Source organism: Micropterus dolomieu, linkage group LG18 (genome assembly GCF_021292245.1).
Source record: "Micropterus dolomieu isolate WLL.071019.BEF.003 ecotype Adirondacks linkage group LG18, ASM2129224v1, whole genome shotgun sequence".
In the NCBI taxonomy this organism is placed as follows: domain Eukaryota; kingdom Metazoa; phylum Chordata; class Actinopteri; order Centrarchiformes; family Centrarchidae; genus Micropterus; species Micropterus dolomieu.
In genome coordinates, this window is record NC_060167.1 from 34145332 (window position 1) to 34163957 (window position 18626).

The window sequence follows — 18626 nt, forward strand, 5'->3', positions numbered from 1 at the left end:
TAAATATTCATATAAATTCGAATATGCACTCAAATCAAATATGAAGGGGTGTGTCTCATTTGCCCAGTGTAGTACTACAATTCGGCATTGGTTTGAATGCCCTGTGTCACATGACTTGGAAGCTATTGAAATAAATAATGATTTTCCCATAACACTGTTCTCACAATTGTAATTTATTGATGGTCCCTAAGCTAACCCCCGTTGGTTAAAAGCGAGCCATCAGAGGTGAGCTAACTGACTAAAAAGCCGTCACTGGATCCTGGGTGAATGTCTGTCGAATATCCAACTTAAAACTAACTTCACCGCGGTCTAAATCACCACAATTTTTGTGCGATTGATAGAAGAACTCATTAGGAAGAAGCCATGACAACGGTGAACTAACTGCTGAGGAAAATTTCATATGTTCACAAAATAACAAAGCAAAGGTACATTTTGCATTTTTTATAATAACAAATAATTATACATTCTATCCATACTATTATCGTTGTTAGTATTATTTATATTATTATATTACCGTGTTATGTGTTCATATAATCACTAAGGGCATCACCAAAAAACGCGTATATATCTTTTAAGACCTTCAGCTCACTCGCATGCCGTCCTTACCGTAATAATACCGATTTTAGGCGCAACAGAAAGCAGACGAATGGCGACAGTTCCGAAATGTCGCGTTGTTGTCTTCAACTCCAAAAGATAAATTTACATTAATATGCAGCTTACAAAAAATGTGGGTATAAGGATACCAAATAAAGTAACTAGTAACTCTAAATATATATAAAGTCTAAATATAAGACCACTCAAATACTTTGATCACCCTCGCTCACAGCTAGATGAACGTGATCTAGTCAAATGCATTACATATATTTGAATTGTTTCAATATTTTTCCCCAGAGGGACACATCACTGGGTGCCCCGCACTCAGCGTTTGTTTGGTGGTCAAATAGTCGGCCAGGCCCTTGTAGCTGCTGCCAAATCTGTCAGTGATAATCTCTACGCCCATTCTCTCCACTGCTACTTCGTACGAGCAGGTAAGATGAAACAACATTTTAAGGGTGCTGCAGGCCAGAGAGAGTGCAACTCAAATATTAAAAAGGGGGGCTCATGGGCAAAGCCAGATGATTTTTAATAGGGTGAAAATACAGAAGACAGTAGTTAAAATGACCCACGTGAATTACCTTACACTTACTTTTATCAGCATTTGTGCATAAGCTAAAAAAAATATGCTCAAGGGTCTATCAGAAAATCCTGAAAATAACCCTTATATAATCAGTCGCAATCCTATCATAATCAGTGGAATGATCATGTCCAAAAGTATTGGAACGGTAAGGCAAATTCCTTTGATTTCGTTGTTCACTGAAGACATTTGGGTTTAAGATCAAAAGAAGAGTATGTTCAGCTTTTATTTCCTGGTATTTACATCTAGATGTAAATAACAACTCAGGACATATCACCGTTTGTATTAGACCACAGCATTCTTAATTGAGCAAAAGTAATGGAAGAATTAATCTTTAAGTAAATAACATTTAATATTTGGTGGCATAACCCTTTCTTGCAGTAACTGCCTCAAGCCTGCGACCCATCGACATCACCAAACTGTTGCATTCTTCATTTGTGATGCTATTCCAGGTTTTTACCGCAGCTTCTTTCAGTTCTTGTTTGTTTCTGGGTGTTTCTCCATTCAGTCTCCTCTTAAGGAGGTGAAATGCAGCTCTGTTGGGTTAAGGTCAGCTGATTGACTTGGCCAGTCTAAAACCTTCCACTTTTTCCCCTGATGAAGTCCTTTGTTTTGTTGGCAGTGTGCTTTGCATCATTGTTCTGCTGCATGATAAACTTCCTCCCCATTAGTTTCAATGCATTTCTCTGTAAATTGGCAGACAAAATGTTTCTGTCCACTTCTGAATTTATTCTGCTGCTCCCATCATCAGTTCCATCATCAATAAATATTAATGAGTTGTTCCAGAAGCAGCCATGCACGCCCAAGCCATGACATCACCTCCACCAGGCTTCACAGATGAGCTTGTTTGCTTCGGATCATAAGCAGTTCCTTTCTTTCTCCACACTTTGGCCTTTCCATCACTTTGCTAGAGATTAATCTTGGTCTCATCAGTTTATAAGATTGTGTTGCAGAACTTTTGCGGCTCATCACTGTACTTCTTTGCAAATTTCAGTCTGGCCTTCAGATTCTTGCTGCAGATGAGTGGTTTGCATCTTGTGGTGTGGCCTCTATATTTCTGCTCTCTGAGTCTTCTTCAATCAGTGGATTGTGATACCTTCACCCTGCACTGTGGAGGTCGTTGCTGATGTCACTTCCTGATGTTTTGGGGCTTTTCTTCAGAGCTCTCCTGATATTTCTGTCATCAGCTACTGTTGTTTTCCTTGGCCGACCTGTTGGACGTCTGTTGCTCAGTACACCAGTAGTTTCTTTCTTTTTCAGGACGTTCCAAATTGTTGTGCTTAATGTTTGTCCAATGGCTCTGGTCGATTTTCCTTCTTCTCTCAGCTTGACAGTGGCTTGCTTTTCTCCCACAGACAGCTCTCTGGTCTTCATGTTGGTTTATCCTCTTTAACAGTAAATACAGTCTTTATAGGTTTGAACCAAGGATGAAAACTTAGACTAGTCATGCAGAGCTATTTAATGTTTGGACAATCAACCTAAAAGGTTGGGCAACAAGAAACATCTGTCAGTCACGTGTTCCAATAGTTTAGCTCACTTGAAAAATTGGTGTGTTCAAACAAAGGGTGGTATGTCCTGAGTTGTTTAACACATCTAGATGTGAATACCAGGAAATAAAAGCTGAAATTCTGAACTCTTGTCTCATAGTCATCTTTTGATCTTAAACCCAAATGTCTTTAGTGAACAACAAAATCAAAGGAATTTTCCTTACCGTTCCAATACTTTTGGAGGGGACTCTAAATTAATCCCAGTTTATTGTACTGTTTCCCTGCAGCTGTCTTTTGGGTGTTTTTCAGGGGATCCTAAGGTTCCAGTGCTGTACCAGGTGGACCGCACAAGAGATGGTCACAGTTTCACAGTACGCTCTGTCAAGGCCATCCAGCACGGACAGCCGATACTTATCTGCCAAGCGTCCTTCCAGAAGCTACAGCCGAGTCCACTGCAGCACCAGTTCACCATGCCGGTGGTCCCTCAGCCTGAAGACCTCCTCACCGCGGAGGAGCTTATTCATCTTTATCTCAGGTAAAGTTCCTACAATTAATTGATTAGTCAATCGACAGAAAATGAGTGAATTGAACAATTTTGATAATCTGTCATTTTCAAGCAAATGTTTCATATATTAATGAGTTTTGGACTGTTCAAGAAACAAAAAGATGTTGAACTGTGTCTGTTGTTGCATACGGTATTTTATAAGCCTGTGTTCAATTTTTAAAAGTGATGCTCGTCTGCCAGAAGCCATGTGGAAGATAAAAAAAACATGCAATCTGGAGCAGTTTATGTTGGAGTTTGCAGTCATATTTGCCATAAATGCCACTAAGTACTTTGCAGTCCTCAGTCATGATGTGTATTTCCTTCTTTTGTTTTACAGTAAACCAGACCTTGCAGAGAATGCGAAAGAAGGCCTTAACAAACTGCTGGCTAGCGAGATTCCCATTGAGATAAAGCCAATCAACCCACCACAGTTATACAGACTTGCTGCAACTGAGCCTAAGAAGGTGTTCTGGGTGCGAGCACGAGGATATATTGGTAAAATGCATTGAAGGCACACATAAGATAGGATAAAATAAGAGAATCCTTTATTAATCACCCATAGGGGAAATTCAAAGTACTGTAGTTGCAAATGTAATAACAATAACAATTATTAGGGATGTCCTGATCGTGTTTTTTTTGCCCCAAATTCGAATAATTTAACATTGAGTATCTGCCGATTTTGAGTTCCAACCCGATACTTCTATTTTCCTCGATAATATAGTTAAATAGTGCACACTTCAAGTACATAGAATTAAATAAAATCTCTCTCCTTTTAAAAGTAGCCGCCAGTGAGTGTTGCTTTGGTGCAGCCTTTGCCTGAGTTACCTGAGTGAACTCACTGTATTCGGCTGGGTGTTTAAGTTACACAGAGTTTATTAACAAACCATTTGTTATAATCCTATTTATACTACCTGCGTGTGCTCCTTCTTCTTGTGTGCAATTATGTTGTGAAACCAGTGGAGGACTATGGAAGTGCAGACTCTGGTGTCGGGACACTCGGCATGGGCCCAACTTATTGTCAAAGCCTTTTAAATAATTGATTGAAAAGATTTTTTGAACATTTAACACACTGAAAACAGCTTTTAAAACACTCATTACTCATGTTTTTGTATAACGAGCTGCTCCAGCGGCCACAGATCGACCCGCCCGCCGGGATTTCTCCCGGAGTTGCAGGTGGCATTTCCGACTTTGCTTGTCGTCTTGCAGGCAGACCTTACAAAGCATGAATTCATGTGTTAAACAAACAGCTTTTAAAATGCTGCAATCAATCCTCTTTTGTCTGGTTTCTTAGGTAGTATCACAGCAACTCGGTGGCTCGCTGCGGCAAACAGGTGGAGTGAAAATAAATCCACTTTTAATCCCAAAAACTTTAATTAAAAAGTTAATTTAATAAAAGTAATTAACTCTGAGTCCCTCCCATCAGTGTACGGCTCCGTATCAAGCAGAATCCGGGACGACTGCGGGTGTTTTGACATTTTAGCTACATTCTGCCTCACATGGCTCTCCGTTTATGACAATTGTGTGACAGCCATAACAAAACAAAGGATCGGGCTTACGTTTGTGCTCAATAAAGCTGATACCATTCAGTTACAGAATGCCTTGAACGGCCCAATCCAGATCGTTAATATTGGATCAGGACATCCCTAACAGTTAAGTAGAATTTGCATTACATATATTACAAGTATTGAAAAGCATGTACAGTGGAGTGCTAAATGTAAGTTAAGTGAACTGGAGCTAACCTGACCTTTTAAATGATACAAAGTTACACACCAAACATTTCCTCAAATTATAAAGCAAAATTACTTTTTGTTTTGTTATAGTTTCTAAATAATAAAACAGGAAAAAGGCCCTGTGCAAAACTTTGGGAACCCCAGTTAGTACTTTGTGTCGCCACCTTGGGCGACTTTAACAGCTTGCAAACACTTCCTGTAGCGAGCTAAGAGTCTTTCAATTTGCTTTTGGAATTTTCCCCCATAACGCCTGGGCTTTAGCTCAGAAATATTCTTTGTCGACAGTGGTGGCCATTCCCCAAACCTTAATCCTTCTTTCCTGGAGGTACTTGATTATGAGGAATGGTTTGGATCATTGTCTTGCTGAAATACCCAACCTCTCCTCAAACTTCACTGTCTGGACTGACCTTTGAACATAGTCACTAAACTGACTTGATATTTGTTGTAATCCATTCTTCCTTCCGCTCACGCAATATTTTCTGTGACCGCAGTTGCCACATAACCCCAAAGCATAATGGATCCACCTCCATGCTCAACAGTTGGCATGTTTGGTCACACCTCACCATCTTTGGTTGTGACCAAAAAGTTCCCTTTTGGTCTTGTTAGTCCAAAGTACATTGTTGCAAAAGGTTTCATGCTGCTGAAGGTTTTCTTTTGCATACTTCATTTTGCATTGAGGTCAGAGGAAGGTTTTATTTTGCAGCTCTGCCCTGTAGGTCTTTTTGTATGTTGTATTGTTGTCTTATGTAGCATGAATACCACTTGATAAAGGCAGCAACACAAATACGCAGCATAGGCCTAAATATGAATTAGTGCAAAATGGGAAGACACTCAACTTCCCAACAGGACACTACTACTCAAAACAACAGGACAAAATGGAAACTGACAAAACACATGGTTTGTGTCCTAAGCTTTGGGTATACACTCATCGGCCACTTTATTAGGTACACTTGTTTAATTGCATGTTAACACAAATAGCTAATTAGCCAATCACACGGCAGCCACTCGTTACAACCAAGATATGCAGAACAGCAACTGCATGATGCTATCATGTCAATATGGACCAAAGTCTCTGAGGAATCCAACACCTTGTTGAAAATATGCAACTAAGAATGAAGGCAGTTCTGAAGGCAACAACCCGGGACTGGCAAGGTGTATCTAATATAGTGGCCACTGCTCCTCGATCAGTTAACGGTAATGGTTTCCCTTTAAATATTAATTGTAAAGGGCGTTTTGATTAGGTGTGCCCAAATTTTTGCACACTACCGTAGGATACTCAGGATATAGTAATAGATCAAATAGTGATGATTTTAATTAAGCAGCAAATAATATCAATATCAGGCAAACATCATAAAGATATGCAATGTGAAAATAGCAGAACATTTTAACAATTTAACATGTATGTATAGTTTAAGCTAGGCAGCATTTGTTTATGCATTTTCTTTGTGTTTATGTAGGTGAAGGCAACATGAAGCTGCATTGCTGTGTGGCTGCTTATGTATCAGACTTTGCATTCCTGGGCACAGCTTTGCTGCCTTATCCCGACTACAGGGCCAAGTTCCTAGCATCCCTGGACCACGCCATGTGGTTCCACAACACTTTCCGCAGTGATGAATGGATGTTGTATGAGTGTGAGAGCCCGTGGGCAGGTCAGTATGTTGTCAACTCCCTGTCTGCTGTACTTAATTTGTTCTGTCTGTCACAGCACCACAAATAGGCCTTTTCCACTATAGGAACTTAAATACCCATAATCCCAACCTGTACCAACAGTATAAGAACCTGTAAGGTCTCGGTTCTAAGTTCTGCTTTTGACAGAAAATAGGCCTACACGTTTTATTTACCGAGTCCTCTCCTCTCTAGCATGAGCTTTGCAACTTTACAACTGACTCTGCCTAACAAATCGTCACTCCTTATGCCTCAACCCAACAGCCAATCAGAGGCAGCGTAGGGCGGGTCTTTTTCGCTACACTGCGGATTCTGACAGCTGAACACTGCCGAATGTGCTGTCCGGCGGAAAGCTAGCCTGATGTAAGACAGAAGAAAGCTAGCTTACAATGTGAACTGTCCTGTCAGATACAGTAATGTTGCGAAGTTTATAACTGGCGACAACCCAGCAGGATGAAACGTGTCGGCATCTGTGTTATTTACACTGGGGACATGTCCCCATCACTTATGAAAAATAGCTTGCAACATGAAATGGCAAAGAACAAATGAAAGCATTTTTAAGTAAGAATAAACAAGCTACTGATTTATAAAATGACCCCAAAACACGCAGCACCAGTCAGTAACTTTAACTTCTTGTGACAATTTGTATTTGGCCACATTTTCTGTTCTCTCCCTGTGAACAAGACAAAAGAGGAGGGAAGACTAAATCATGCCTGCATGTGTGCTAATTCAGCAGGGGTGATATTACATGAGAAAAGTTGATCTACAGGATCACCTGACACCTGACTTTTGTGTTTCCCTTTACATAAATAAAAACCTTTTCATCATAAATTGATGCAGGTAAGGCAGAACAGGAAATGTCACCAGAATGCAGGAAGTGTTTAATGCTCAAACTTTTCTGGGGGAGGACACCCAGACCCCCCAACTCATATATTTGAGCTTTGATGATTTCTATTAAATACTGTTAATTTATCATCACATCTCATTCTTGTGACACCAGTATGCTGCATCGCCACGTCTCGTAAGTGTATCGTCACCCCCCCCAATCTGAGCCCTTATGTCCCTGCTACTTTTCAACACGAGGCGCCCTTGCGTGTCGGTTTCCTTCTCTTGTTGCAGTAGACGAATGCACGTTATCTATACAACATGTAAGCTTAAAAACAGACCCCTCTTACACTGTCTCTGTGTGTTTCTCGGCTTGCGTATCCTTCTCACCTTTTTTACCCCTGACCAGTGGGATGACTTTTAAATGTCAGTATCGTTGTCAGGTGTCAGAACTGCCGACAGGTAAATTTGCCCATAGCTGTCAATTATATGTAACTTTTAAAAAAAATGTTCAAGTTATTATTCTTATGTACAGTAGAACCGCCTATTACTTAAAAATTGTCAAGACAAAGACAGATTTAAAATATGGGCATTTATACCTATAAGTGCTAGCAAGTAAAATCTACTCCTATAATCTGAATCAATGTGACATCTCATCCTGAAAAAGACACACAAAGGCCCATTTATACTTCTGCGTTGATTATAACAGACACTATTTGTCAGATGCTGGATTAGAAAAATACTGTATCTCAAATTCAAAACAATTGCTATGACACAGATGGATTCAAACACTGTATGGGAACTCGTTCCCTGAACTGGAGAATCAGTATTTTGGCTTAAAACTTAAATGGTCACGACATGGGTTTAATTATCGGTGGTGTCTTGCTACCATCTTGGCAAAGCGCTCTGGGATGCTTTCGCTTCACATTCACGTGTTCGTGCACAGCAGTTGTGCTGCAGTGACACCCCATTTCCAGAGCTTGCAGAGCACCACATTGTTGGGTCTCTGTCTAAAACACTCCCAAACTTAAGATTGTTGAGTGCAAGGTTTTTTAGCTGCAGCTTGTTCTCTCTTAGATCAGGTGCAGCGCTTCATTGCGATGCACCAACGCACATCATCCAAATCTATGTATTTTTTCGTAATTGATGACCTGGATGAATTGCTCCAACCCTACTCTGTTGCTATGCTTATTTTATGTACTGTCTTGCTTTGTTGTTTTGATAAGCCAAATCTACTCAACAGCGACATCTCACTGTCGTTCAAATTAATTTTGGGTAAGCCTAAAGCTTTTGTTTCTGTGGCCATACAAATAGCGTTATTATCTCGGAGCATAAAACATGTATTTTACATGAATGAGATGTGTACACTTGTAACATGTAGTTTGTGTTGTCCCACAGGGGGCAGCAGGGGACTGGTTCAAGGCCGACTGTGGAGAAGAGATGGGGTGCTGGCTGCCTCGTGTTCCCAGGAGGGTGTCCTCAGAGTGAAACCAGTCACAGAGCCCAGCAAACTATAAGCACATGTCCAAGGTTTTATTTTGTAACTCTAATCATATCAATTGTAACTTAATTTAAGACATAAAATGACCAGAAAAATAAATATGATTGTTTTATTAATGCAAAAATTAATTTATTTCTAATCAATAAATGTGAACAAAAAGGTTTTAATGGATGAATGCTTGTTATTTGTTAAATGAGACGTGTTATCTTATTGTGGGCCCAACGAAAGTCTTTCCACTGGTCTATGTAGGCTGTGAAAGAGGAAAGCACCGTGGATGCAGAAATGAACATGAATGAACTAGTGATAGTTTTAAATGGATTTAGAAATACTACTACAGGAGATCAATTGAGCTATGTCCTGTTCCAGAAATCACCTCAAAAAGTGTTAGATATAATAATGCACTTATTTAATAAGATATAGGACGAAGGTAAAATGCCAAATAGTTGGAAGACTGCTTTAATATTGCCATTGAATAAACCTGGAAACTGGATCCTAGTCATGCTGGCAACTATAGACCCATCGTCCTAACATCCCACCATGCAAGTGGTTGGAGAAGATATTAAGGAGACTTAATCGCATCCTTGGACATTGAGGATTCTTTGCACCATATCAAAGTGGGTTCAGAAAAGGGCGTTCTACAATGGATGCTGTTGTGAAAGTAAGCAATGACATAGAGAAAACGTTTAAAATGCAAGATTTAAGGAGTATTGTGTTCTTCGATATTGAAAAGGCTTAGAACTCCAGGTGGAGGGAGGGGTTATTAATTAAATTGAACAATATGGGAATTAGATGTAGGTTCTATAATTGGGTCTTAGATTTTTTTTCTTCAGAAAGAGGATTTAGAGTTAAAGTGGAATCAGTATCTGAGGAATTTGAAATTACTAATGTAAATCCACAAGGCCAGTTTTACTGAATGTTATGATTGATGATATTTTCATGAATCTGGACAGAAGGATTGCGTCAGCTCTGTATGCAGACTATGGGGCCATCTGGGCAAGACGATGAGATTCCACAAGGGTGAGAAGTAAAATCAAGGAAGCAATATGAAAAGTACAAACAATGGCTGTATAATTTGGGCTCAAAGCTTTCTCCAAGTAAGTCTGAGGGATAGGGATAAGGGATAGACAAACAGAACCTGAAGTTATATGGCCACAATATGGAAACAGTACATTTTTAATTCTTTTAATATCTGGGTATGTGGTTAGACCAAAAGCGAATGTGGAGTCAAAATGGTATAAACTTACTGAGAGCAGTGGTTGGGACAGACTGGGCAGCAGATAAACAATCATTGATGCAGCCTATATTTAGAGGGCTCTGATGAGGCCAATGGCTGGTGCAATGAGATGAACACCGACTAAGGAAACCAGGTTGTGTTAAAATACTACAAGGATGTGGTTATGAAAATCATGCCAATAGTGTTATTCGGGAATGCTGGGAATATGGATAGGTAACAAAGGCTAAATAAGAGGAAGATTGATTAGAGAATACCTGTTGACCTCTACTCCTATTAGTAATATCCCTATTTGGCTGTTTCCAAAGCCTCTTATTCAAAATATGAAATCTAATAGAGAGGATTTAATGCTAGAAATCCATCAAAGCTTATTTAGAATATGGAGGTTTTGGAGGGTTGTGAGATTCTGCTGGGTGCCCACTCATGTGGGTATAAAAGGGAATGAGAGAGCAGACAAAATAGCAAAACAAAATCAACAAGGACGAGCAGTGTTTTAAATATACCCGTAGGTGGGACATGGATAGTGATGGAAGGACATGTTTGCAGAAATCTATGCACAGGGTGTACAGATTTTGTTATTTGTCTTTATATTTCCATAGAATAAGTAAATCTTCATATAGAGGAAATGGAAGTCAGTGGAGTAAATAGGGCTCTCTGTATGCTGGCCACTGGCTGATGTAGAATTGTCTATTAAAAAATGAAAGGACAATTTTGGTAATTGTATACAGAGGCACTATTTTCACATATTTCACAACGCTGATGGAAATGAGGGAGAGGAGTTTGTTGTGTACGTAGAGGAACTGCAATAAAATTAACTCCTCTCATCAACTCTGGCCCCCGTTTCCACCGTCTTCCTGCAACAACTCGCCTCTCATGAGGTTTCAGAGTGAGAATTGATCCTGGGAAAACAAAGGGTGTCACCGTTCTATGATGTTGTTAGACAGTTGCCAGTCTTTTGCCGGGCACAATGGCCGCAAAGGAAAACATTGCAGCCACTGCAGCCAGTTCACAGCTACTGGGAGAAACGGTTTAACCTTTGATAGAGTGAGCACGCCTCGGGACATTAGCTGTTTTATTCATAAAATTAGGCAAACTGGGAATCAAAATAGTTTCCATTGGACCACTGCTTGGTCACAGGATGCTCCAAAAAGAGGGCTAAAGGTAAATAATCTAGTAACAGGTATTATCGCAAGATATAACGTTAACGCTAGCTCAGATGGCAAAAGGAGCAATGTGTCGATACTTGTTATTTATGGCACTTCTTTTAGCTTTGCGTCTTTTGGAGTAAGGGGAAAGGGGAAAGGCAGAGTGCTCCACTGTGTTGTTGTCTCCAGCTGTGTGAAAGCCGTCGTGAAGTGCTGCCGTGTGTGCTGGTCCGTCAGTTTATCTGTTAGTCCGCTACGCTGTAGGTGGTGGAGGTGTTAGCTAAATATTCACAAAATACTTAACCTTTGTCTTGCAAAGGTAACGATATAGCGTATCGTTACCTTTGCAAGACAAAGGTAGACAAAAAAAGACAAATGTGGCCAAACACTTGACTTTTTTTTGAAGAAAACATTACCCTAGTATGTGCGCGTATTTACACCGTCCGGGTCTGCCCTTGCAATTGAGTTCCGGGCTTTTCGTTCCGTTATTAACTAACTCAACGTTTTTACTGAAGTCGATTTGTACAGTCGGCATCGATTTAGAATCGTAGAAGATAAAAAGTTCGATTCTTATGTGAAATTTCCTCCCACTCTACTTATTTTGACAGACTGCTGCACTATTTAGTCCATGCTTGGTTGTTATGTGATTAGCGCCCTTGGTTACCACTTCCTTCCCATCATGCATCACTGCTAGGAGAGCTTGTGAGGTAACTTTGGCAACGTTAACCTGTTAATATCATAGACCGAATATAATAATATACGATAACACAGGGTAAGAGGTGAATAGTTTCCATAGCTCTTTGTAATCACTTGAGTAATTCAGAAAAGAGAAGAAGTAATGTTAAACCTCAAACGTTGAGGTAACGACGCTTAGCTATTAGCTAACGCTACATGAGTAACGTAACGTTATACACTGGATAAACATATAGTTAGCTGCATAGCTATGTTTGCTAACTGTTGCCAACTACTGCAGTATTAGCAAGTTAATATTGATTAATTACTCTCGGGAATGGCCTCTGCATACCTTGCCAACTCAATTCATATTTAGCTAAGATAGTAATAATGTATTAAGGTGAGTTCATTGTGAATAACATATGGGATCTAACTTTCTGCTAGGTGTATGGATTCTAATAAGAGCCGACTTCAGTGTGGTACTTTAATAAAGAATGGACAAGGAACAGCACAACACTGTCGTCTTCAATTTTTCAAAAAGAGAGCTGTTTACTACTAACAATGGATACAAATCCATGCAGAAAAGATTAAGAGCTCAATGGAAAATCCAGAGGTAAGGTGTTAAAGGTGTACGGTACCTTGAACTACTACATTTTCAATAGTTTTTCTGTCATTTTGAGAAAACCCATATTTGCTAAAAGAATGCTGCCTCCCCTAGCATGAAGGAAGAGCTGTCTTTGGAGAAGCTGAAGGGTGTCAAGTTGTGGATAACTGCAGGCCCGAGGGAGAAGTTCACAGCATCCGAGGTATCAAAAGAGGGAAAAGGCTGTTTCCTAGTAAAAAGTTTTTTGTTATTTCCATATGACAGCTCTGGGAATGGGAGATGATAGAAATGGCGAGCTTACCAGCTACACCTTTTAATATGCTGTTTTAAATTCTGAACTCAGGTTTTCACACTCTTCCCGTTTTCTTTCAGCTGGAGGTACTGAAGCACTACCTGGATGGAGCAGGAAATGTTCTGGTCATGCTTGGTGAAGGAGGGGAAATGAAATATGAGACCAATATCAACTTTCTTTTGGAGGAGTTTGGAATAATGGTCAACAATGGTGCATATTGGAATTTGTTGAAATGACAGTTGACATCATCTACAGGTTATAGGTTATTTTGTGAATTGTATTGAATTCTGTGGCGTCTGTTTCTTTTCTTCTGTCTCCATCACTGCTGCAGATGCTGTTGTCCGGAATGTGTATTACAAATACTTCCATCCTAAGGAGGCGCTTGTGTCCAATGGTGTGTTGAACAGGTTTGTCTTTACGGCATATGGTTTTTCCCACACAAACACACCCGTTTTCAGACATTCCAGTCAGTCCCAGAGTGTTAGTAGGCTATATAGGTATAAAATATAAAATTTACTTGTAATAAATGTACCACTCTTTTATACATTTGTAAGCTGATGCACATCACTGTCATTTTCTTGTATATAGAGAGATTAGTCGGGCTGCTGGGAAAGTGGTCACAGGAATCATTGAAGAAGAAAATGTTGGAAACAATGCACAGTAAATGAATTACTTTTATATTCTTATCTTCTACATGAAGTATTGCATTTAGTGTTTAAGAGAGGTTTTGAATGCAAGCTTTTCTGTCTTTATTTGTGTAGGGCTCTCACATTTGTGTACCCATATGGTGCCACACTGAGTGTGATGAAGCCTGCTGTAGCTGTTCTTTCAACTGGCTCAGTCTGCTTTCCCCTCAACAGGCCTGTCCTGGCCTTCCATCAAGGAAAGGTAAGAGGCACAATGTAGTTTCCATACCCCTTCCCAGACCATAAAGTACCTAATAATATGAATGTACACTTGGGAGGTGATTTTGAAAGATGTCTTATGTCTTACGAAGGAGGCAGGCAAACTGGCAGTGTTGGGTTCCTGCCACATGTTCAGTGACCAATACATAGACAAAGAGGAGAACAGTAAAATCATGGTGAGTCCAGTGGACGTTTACAGATTTTCTTTTGTCAGCTAATACATCAGAAGGGTCGAAGAGTATTCTGCTCTCCTGTGGAATTTGTGAATCGTCAGATGTTGTGCATAACAGTCTGTTGTACTTTTCATTTCAGGATGTTGTGCTCCAGTGGCTCATGACCGATAATATTCAGCTGAATCAGATTGATGCGGAAGACCCAGAGGTGAGGAAGTATACTTGAGTGGAAAATCAATAATGGTAATAAGCCGTTGTAAAATCTGTAACAGCCTCTGTCACACGGAGGCCACTTAGCAGAGTAAAAGTAGGTGGGGGAGGAGCGGGGCATTTAAACGGAACGCACGTGCCCTTGTACACTTTCAGCCCAAAGTAACACGACCGCCAGTTGTAGGCTAAGCGCTATACTGCTTTTTATAAATCATCAGAAATACCTGCAGGCTCATGTCAATAAGGCGAAGGCATACAGATAATCGCAATACTTTGGCACTTTGTAATTAGCTGCATCTGTTTCTGATTTGTGATCTATGTCATGATTATCTTACAAAACAGCAATTTTACCAAACGTTTACAGATAATGTTGGGAATAAAGAAATTACAAACTGAACAATACAAGAATCTTGAATATTAAATTATATTTTAGGCACTGCAATAAGTATTCATTGTAAAACTTACCTTGCTCAATTTATTTCTCCTCTTTTGTGGCAAGCAACTGGTTTTATGTAGACTACATTACTGCCACCTAACCATGGATGTATTTTCTTGGACCAAATATTTAACTGCAACACATTGTGGGTGATATTCATCTCTGGAGTGACTCTTAGGCTGCGGTCGAAAAGTAAAAAAAAAAGTCCTTTCCTAACCACTTTTCCTTGACCTCGATGGAAAACGTCATGACGTCAAGGAAAGATGTGAAGGAGAATCCATAAGGACTTAGGAAAAGAGGACCGCGAGGCTCACAGAATCCGACTGCTCTTTTCTAGGTGACCTAATTATGCGACGGCGGATGTTACTGACGTGACCCGCCGTGATAAAACTACAATGTTCCGGAGATGGACTACAAAAAGCTCTTCTTTGACACTGCGCCTCATGTTGTTTTAATGCAGGCCATCTAAAGGTGGACACACTCACCCTCCTGCCCACACATATTTATCAAAAATGAATCCCAATAATTGTATATAAATAATACATTACATTTACTGTAGAGGTTATCCAGCTTGATCCTTGCCTTTATTAAGGCAAGGGTATCAGCATCTCTGACTGAAGTAAAATAAATTTAAGATATTGCTGAAGGCTGACAATACATTGGCCAAAATAACTAATGCAAACTAAGCATAACGTGAGCTTATACGCTGCAACAATATCCTCACTTCATCATTTTACAAGACTAGTAACATACCTCGGGTATAGCTCTCAGTAATTGTTGACAGTTCAAGATATATGCATATTAACAAGTTATGGCATAAGGGAGAAAAGGCTTAATGGCAAATGGTAGCTTACATGGTCAGTTATGTCTTCTTTTTTTTTTTTTTATTGTAGAATATTCAAATACAACACTTTATGGCATATTTCAACAATCCGAAACATAAAAGTGTGTTGAAACAGTATCGGATTACAGCAAAGCCAAAAGAAAACAAACCAAAAGAAAGAAGGAAATTGTGAGTGGCTTATTCCAGTATCATGAGTCCAGTAAAGAAAAAAAATTCCAGGCATTCCTGTCCGTCATATATTGCAAGGATTTTGCTAAATGTGGTCAATGGATTTCATGGTTTGAGAACGAGCGTTGCTTTAAATGTTGCTGCCGCAAGGAATTGTGGGACGGCATTATCTCCTTTCCTTTCGTAAAGGATTGCCTGTTGAACCCTATGCTACAGGAGAGAAGATAGGAAGCATTGAAGCACCTTTCCTTAGCTTTTAGAGAATTCGACCAGCTCTTATCATGGCTGCCACTGAAATATTTCCGGGTCACTTCACTCAGTTAGGAACCTTCCTAAAAGACTTTTTGACCGCAGCGTTTTTGTTGACTCGCTCCCTCATCCCTCCGAGGGTTGAACTCACCAAGTTCACTAAAGTTTCAGATTAACGGAACAACACTTATGATGGCGGTAGGATTTCCTCCAAGGGCATGTGCCATGGGGAAGTCAACAAGGGCATGTGCCATGGGGAAGTCAACAAGGGCATGTTGAGCCACTAATGAAACGCAGCCATAGTCTTTTAAATAAGCCAACATCCGTCTTGTCCTTTGTCCTCTAGATCACAGATTACACCATGTTGCCGGATGCAGGCTGCCTGTCAGAACAGCTCAGAGTGTGTCTACAAGAGGGGGATGAAAACCCCAAGGACTTTACCTCTCTCTTTGATACGTCTTTGTTCAATTTGTCAACCGACACGTTACCCCAAGTCATCAGGTGAGAAAGCAAAGGACACCTGACTGTGCCACTCTCCCTCGCCTCACTGTTCTTCTCTTCATAGCTAAAGAACAATAAAATGTTTTCTGCAGTGCTTACAAGCAGCTTAACGTCAAAGACGAGCAACTTCAGCTGATCACACCACAGTTTGAGACCCCTCTGCCTAAACTTCAACCTGCTGTAAGTTTCAGTCATGCATTCCTGTCCATGTGCAACTGAGATGTCATTCAATAAACATTTTGCTTTAAGCCCCACAGGATTGATCCCAGAAGTGGGTATTGTCTTGTCTTTTAGGTCTTTCCTCCTGCCTTAAGTGATTTACCTCCACCTATGCTGGACCTGTTTGATCTGGATGAAACGTTCTCTTCTGAGAAAGTGCGCCTAGCGCAGCTCACCAACAAATGCAAGTTTACAAAGCAAAATGAACTGGTTAGGATTGTTAGGAGGTACTTCTGTTATTTTATTAAACCGGTTCTCTTTACAGGTACAGACGATGATCTTGAATTCTATGTGCGGAAATGTGGTGAAATTCTGGGGGTGACTCCAAAGTTAGATAAAGATCAGAGGGATGCAAAACACATCTTGGAGCACATTTTCTTCCAGGTTGTGGAGTTCAAGAAACTCAATCAGGTGAGAGACCCTTAAAACTCTGAAGATAGATATTATGCACAAACTGCCTGATCTAACAATGAATTTCTTCCTTGCAGGAACAGGACGTTGACATAGAGACACGATTCACTCCACTGCGATTGGATTCATGAAACATGACCAAGCAGATCAGAGTATATTCTTTAGTTAAGTATTGTTACAATAGACTATGCATGATGCTGTTTAGAAATTGCGTAGAAGTTATTTTATACATTTCTATATTGCATTTCATTGTGGGGGAAAATATAAAAATACACTTAAGCAAATAAAGAAATTGATTTTTTTTATTATTAAAATCTTTTATTTAAAAGCATATGGAGCTCTCCGCAAGAATCTTCACATGGATCCTGTAAATACAAACATTTTACCTTCACATTTACATGCAGCATTTTAGAATCCACTTTAATTTATCCTTGATGCGTGTGGGTGAAGAGGCAGTCACAATCATCAATATTAAGTGTGTGTAGACATTCTTGGCCACGTCAGGGAGAAACTTCAGGTAATGGATGTTGTGTAGTCGGGGTATTTGGACTCCATGCTTGCTCCAAAGCGCTGGACTCCATGCAGGACCTGGGGCTGTTGCTGTCCGGTCTTATCAAAGAAACCTCCCATGACATTTGAGAGGCAGAGAGATCGCTGTATGACTGGTCAAAACAAGCAGGCTTTTTTTGCTTTTGAAGAAACATGTGGGGAGTGGAGGACTTTCCCTGCAAAGGCACAGCCAGGCGATAGTTGTCAATTTCTTTGTTATATGAAAAGCTCAGAGACGGAGAAATGGCCTCTGATGACAGGTAGAGAGAAGATAGGGTGGACAGTTTGGGGTCAGATCCTTCAGCCACCGTTTCATTTGATGCTCTTGATGTGGGCAGTTGTTCTGGTGACAAAACAGCAGACAGCAAACTGTTTTCCACTAAAAACTTCCTGTCAAGCTCCGATGGAGAGGAACACTCAAAGCTTTTCATATCTAGGAGATAAAATGTGACACAATCACATAAACTGATCAGACTTCAATAAATATAACAAGCTTGAGCATAAATCAGTTTAATTACCTTTAACAACAAACGATTTCTCCATTGTTTCCTTGGGCCAATGAGTGTCAACTGAGCTCCAGGTGGGTTTTAAACTCTTGAAGCTGTTAATTGACCCAGCTGTAGGCTGAACAGGTCATCAGTCTGGCATAGGTGGGGGAGTATACAGCCTGAGAGACATTTCAGTCATGATCACTTTCTGTTTTTTATATAATATGTTTATTAAAAATGTAAATGTTATTTCTATCATGTGTATATGTCTTTTTAATCATTTTTGTTGTTACTTACTTGTTATTTCTGAGCACCTCCTTGTGGACAAAAATAAACTGGGGCTCCGCATAATTTACATTATCGATGTATTGAGATTTTTTATTCCAGTGAATCATTTAATGTTTATAGATATAATAAAATCGTCAAAAATACCCATCACAAGGCCGAAACTAATGACATAGAAGAGCAGCAAATCTTAACATTTTAGAAGTTGGAACCAGAGAAATGTAATATTTTTGAGTAATAATTGACTTAGGTGATTGCCAGTACATTTTTTTGGTAGTTTGATCACCTCTAAAAAACCATCTTAATATATGGGAGACT

At 39.9% G+C, this 18626-nt stretch overlaps 4 protein-coding genes across 9 annotated transcripts in view; 3 read left to right on the plus strand and 1 right to left on the minus strand.

Moving 5' to 3' along the window:
* Positions 1-18626, plus strand: part of LOC123987480 (receptor-type tyrosine-protein phosphatase gamma-like) — a 323656-nt gene that overhangs the window by 78303 nt on the left and 226727 nt on the right. The gene's annotated exons all lie outside the window — the stretch shown is intronic.
* On the plus strand, positions 896-9093 carry acot8 (acyl-CoA thioesterase 8; the record flags this gene model as incomplete). The annotated part of the gene is given in 5 exon segments (XM_046076423.1): positions 896-1028; positions 2971-3196; positions 3543-3700; positions 6393-6584; positions 8824-9093. Coding segments are annotated over 5 exon segments (828 nt in total), but the record flags the coding sequence as incomplete, so codon positions are not given.
* On the plus strand, positions 11157-18383 carry ift52 (intraflagellar transport 52 homolog (Chlamydomonas)). 5 transcript variants are annotated; one of them, XM_046076421.1, is made up of 14 exons: positions 11157-11318; positions 12419-12587; positions 12693-12780; positions 12951-13080; positions 13202-13277; positions 13459-13530; positions 13632-13758; positions 13868-13951; positions 14088-14156; positions 16202-16356; positions 16449-16536; positions 16651-16759; positions 16841-16986; positions 17064-18383. In XM_046076421.1, exons 2-14 carry the CDS (start codon positions 12469-12471, stop codon positions 17115-17117), a joined length of 1317 nt encoding a protein of 438 aa, XP_045932377.1. In that variant the 5' UTR covers positions 11157-11318; positions 12419-12468; the 3' UTR covers positions 17118-18383. The 5 variants fall into 5 exon arrangements, with proteins under 5 accessions (XP_045932377.1, XP_045932373.1, XP_045932376.1 ...); XM_046076417.1 differs by lacking the exon at positions 11157-11318 and adding an exon at positions 11826-12009; XM_046076420.1 differs by lacking the exon at positions 11157-11318 and adding an exon at positions 12005-12081.
* si:ch73-303b9.1 lies at positions 17271-18202 on the minus strand. The gene is made up of 2 exons (XM_046076424.1): positions 18054-18202; positions 17271-17968 (listed from the first exon to the last, which is right to left on the minus strand). The coding sequence occupies exons 1-2, from the start codon at positions 18076-18078 to the stop codon at positions 17487-17489; spliced, it is 507 nt and encodes a 168-aa protein (XP_045932380.1). The 5' UTR covers positions 18079-18202; the 3' UTR covers positions 17271-17486.

Bases quoted from the DNA above. Each gene is read 5' to 3' on its own strand.
- si:ch73-303b9.1 (XM_046076424.1), bottom strand. From the start codon at position 18,078: ATGGAGAAATCGTTTGTTGTTAAAG. The intron at 17,969-18,053 runs GTAATTAAACTG...TTTATCTCCTAG, and splicing joins GAAATCGTTTGTTGTTAAAG to ATATGAAAAGCTTTGAGTGT.
- ift52 (XM_046076421.1), top strand. From the start codon at position 12,469: ATGGACAAGGAACAGCACAACACTGTCGTCTTCAATTTTTCAAAAAGA. The intron at 13,278-13,458 runs GTTTGTCTTTAC...TCTTGTATATAG, and splicing joins TCCAATGGTGTGTTGAACAG to AGAGATTAGTCGGGCTGCTG. The intron at 14,157-16,201 runs GTGAGGAAGTAT...TTTGTCCTCTAG, and splicing joins TTGATGCGGAAGACCCAGAG to ATCACAGATTACACCATGTT.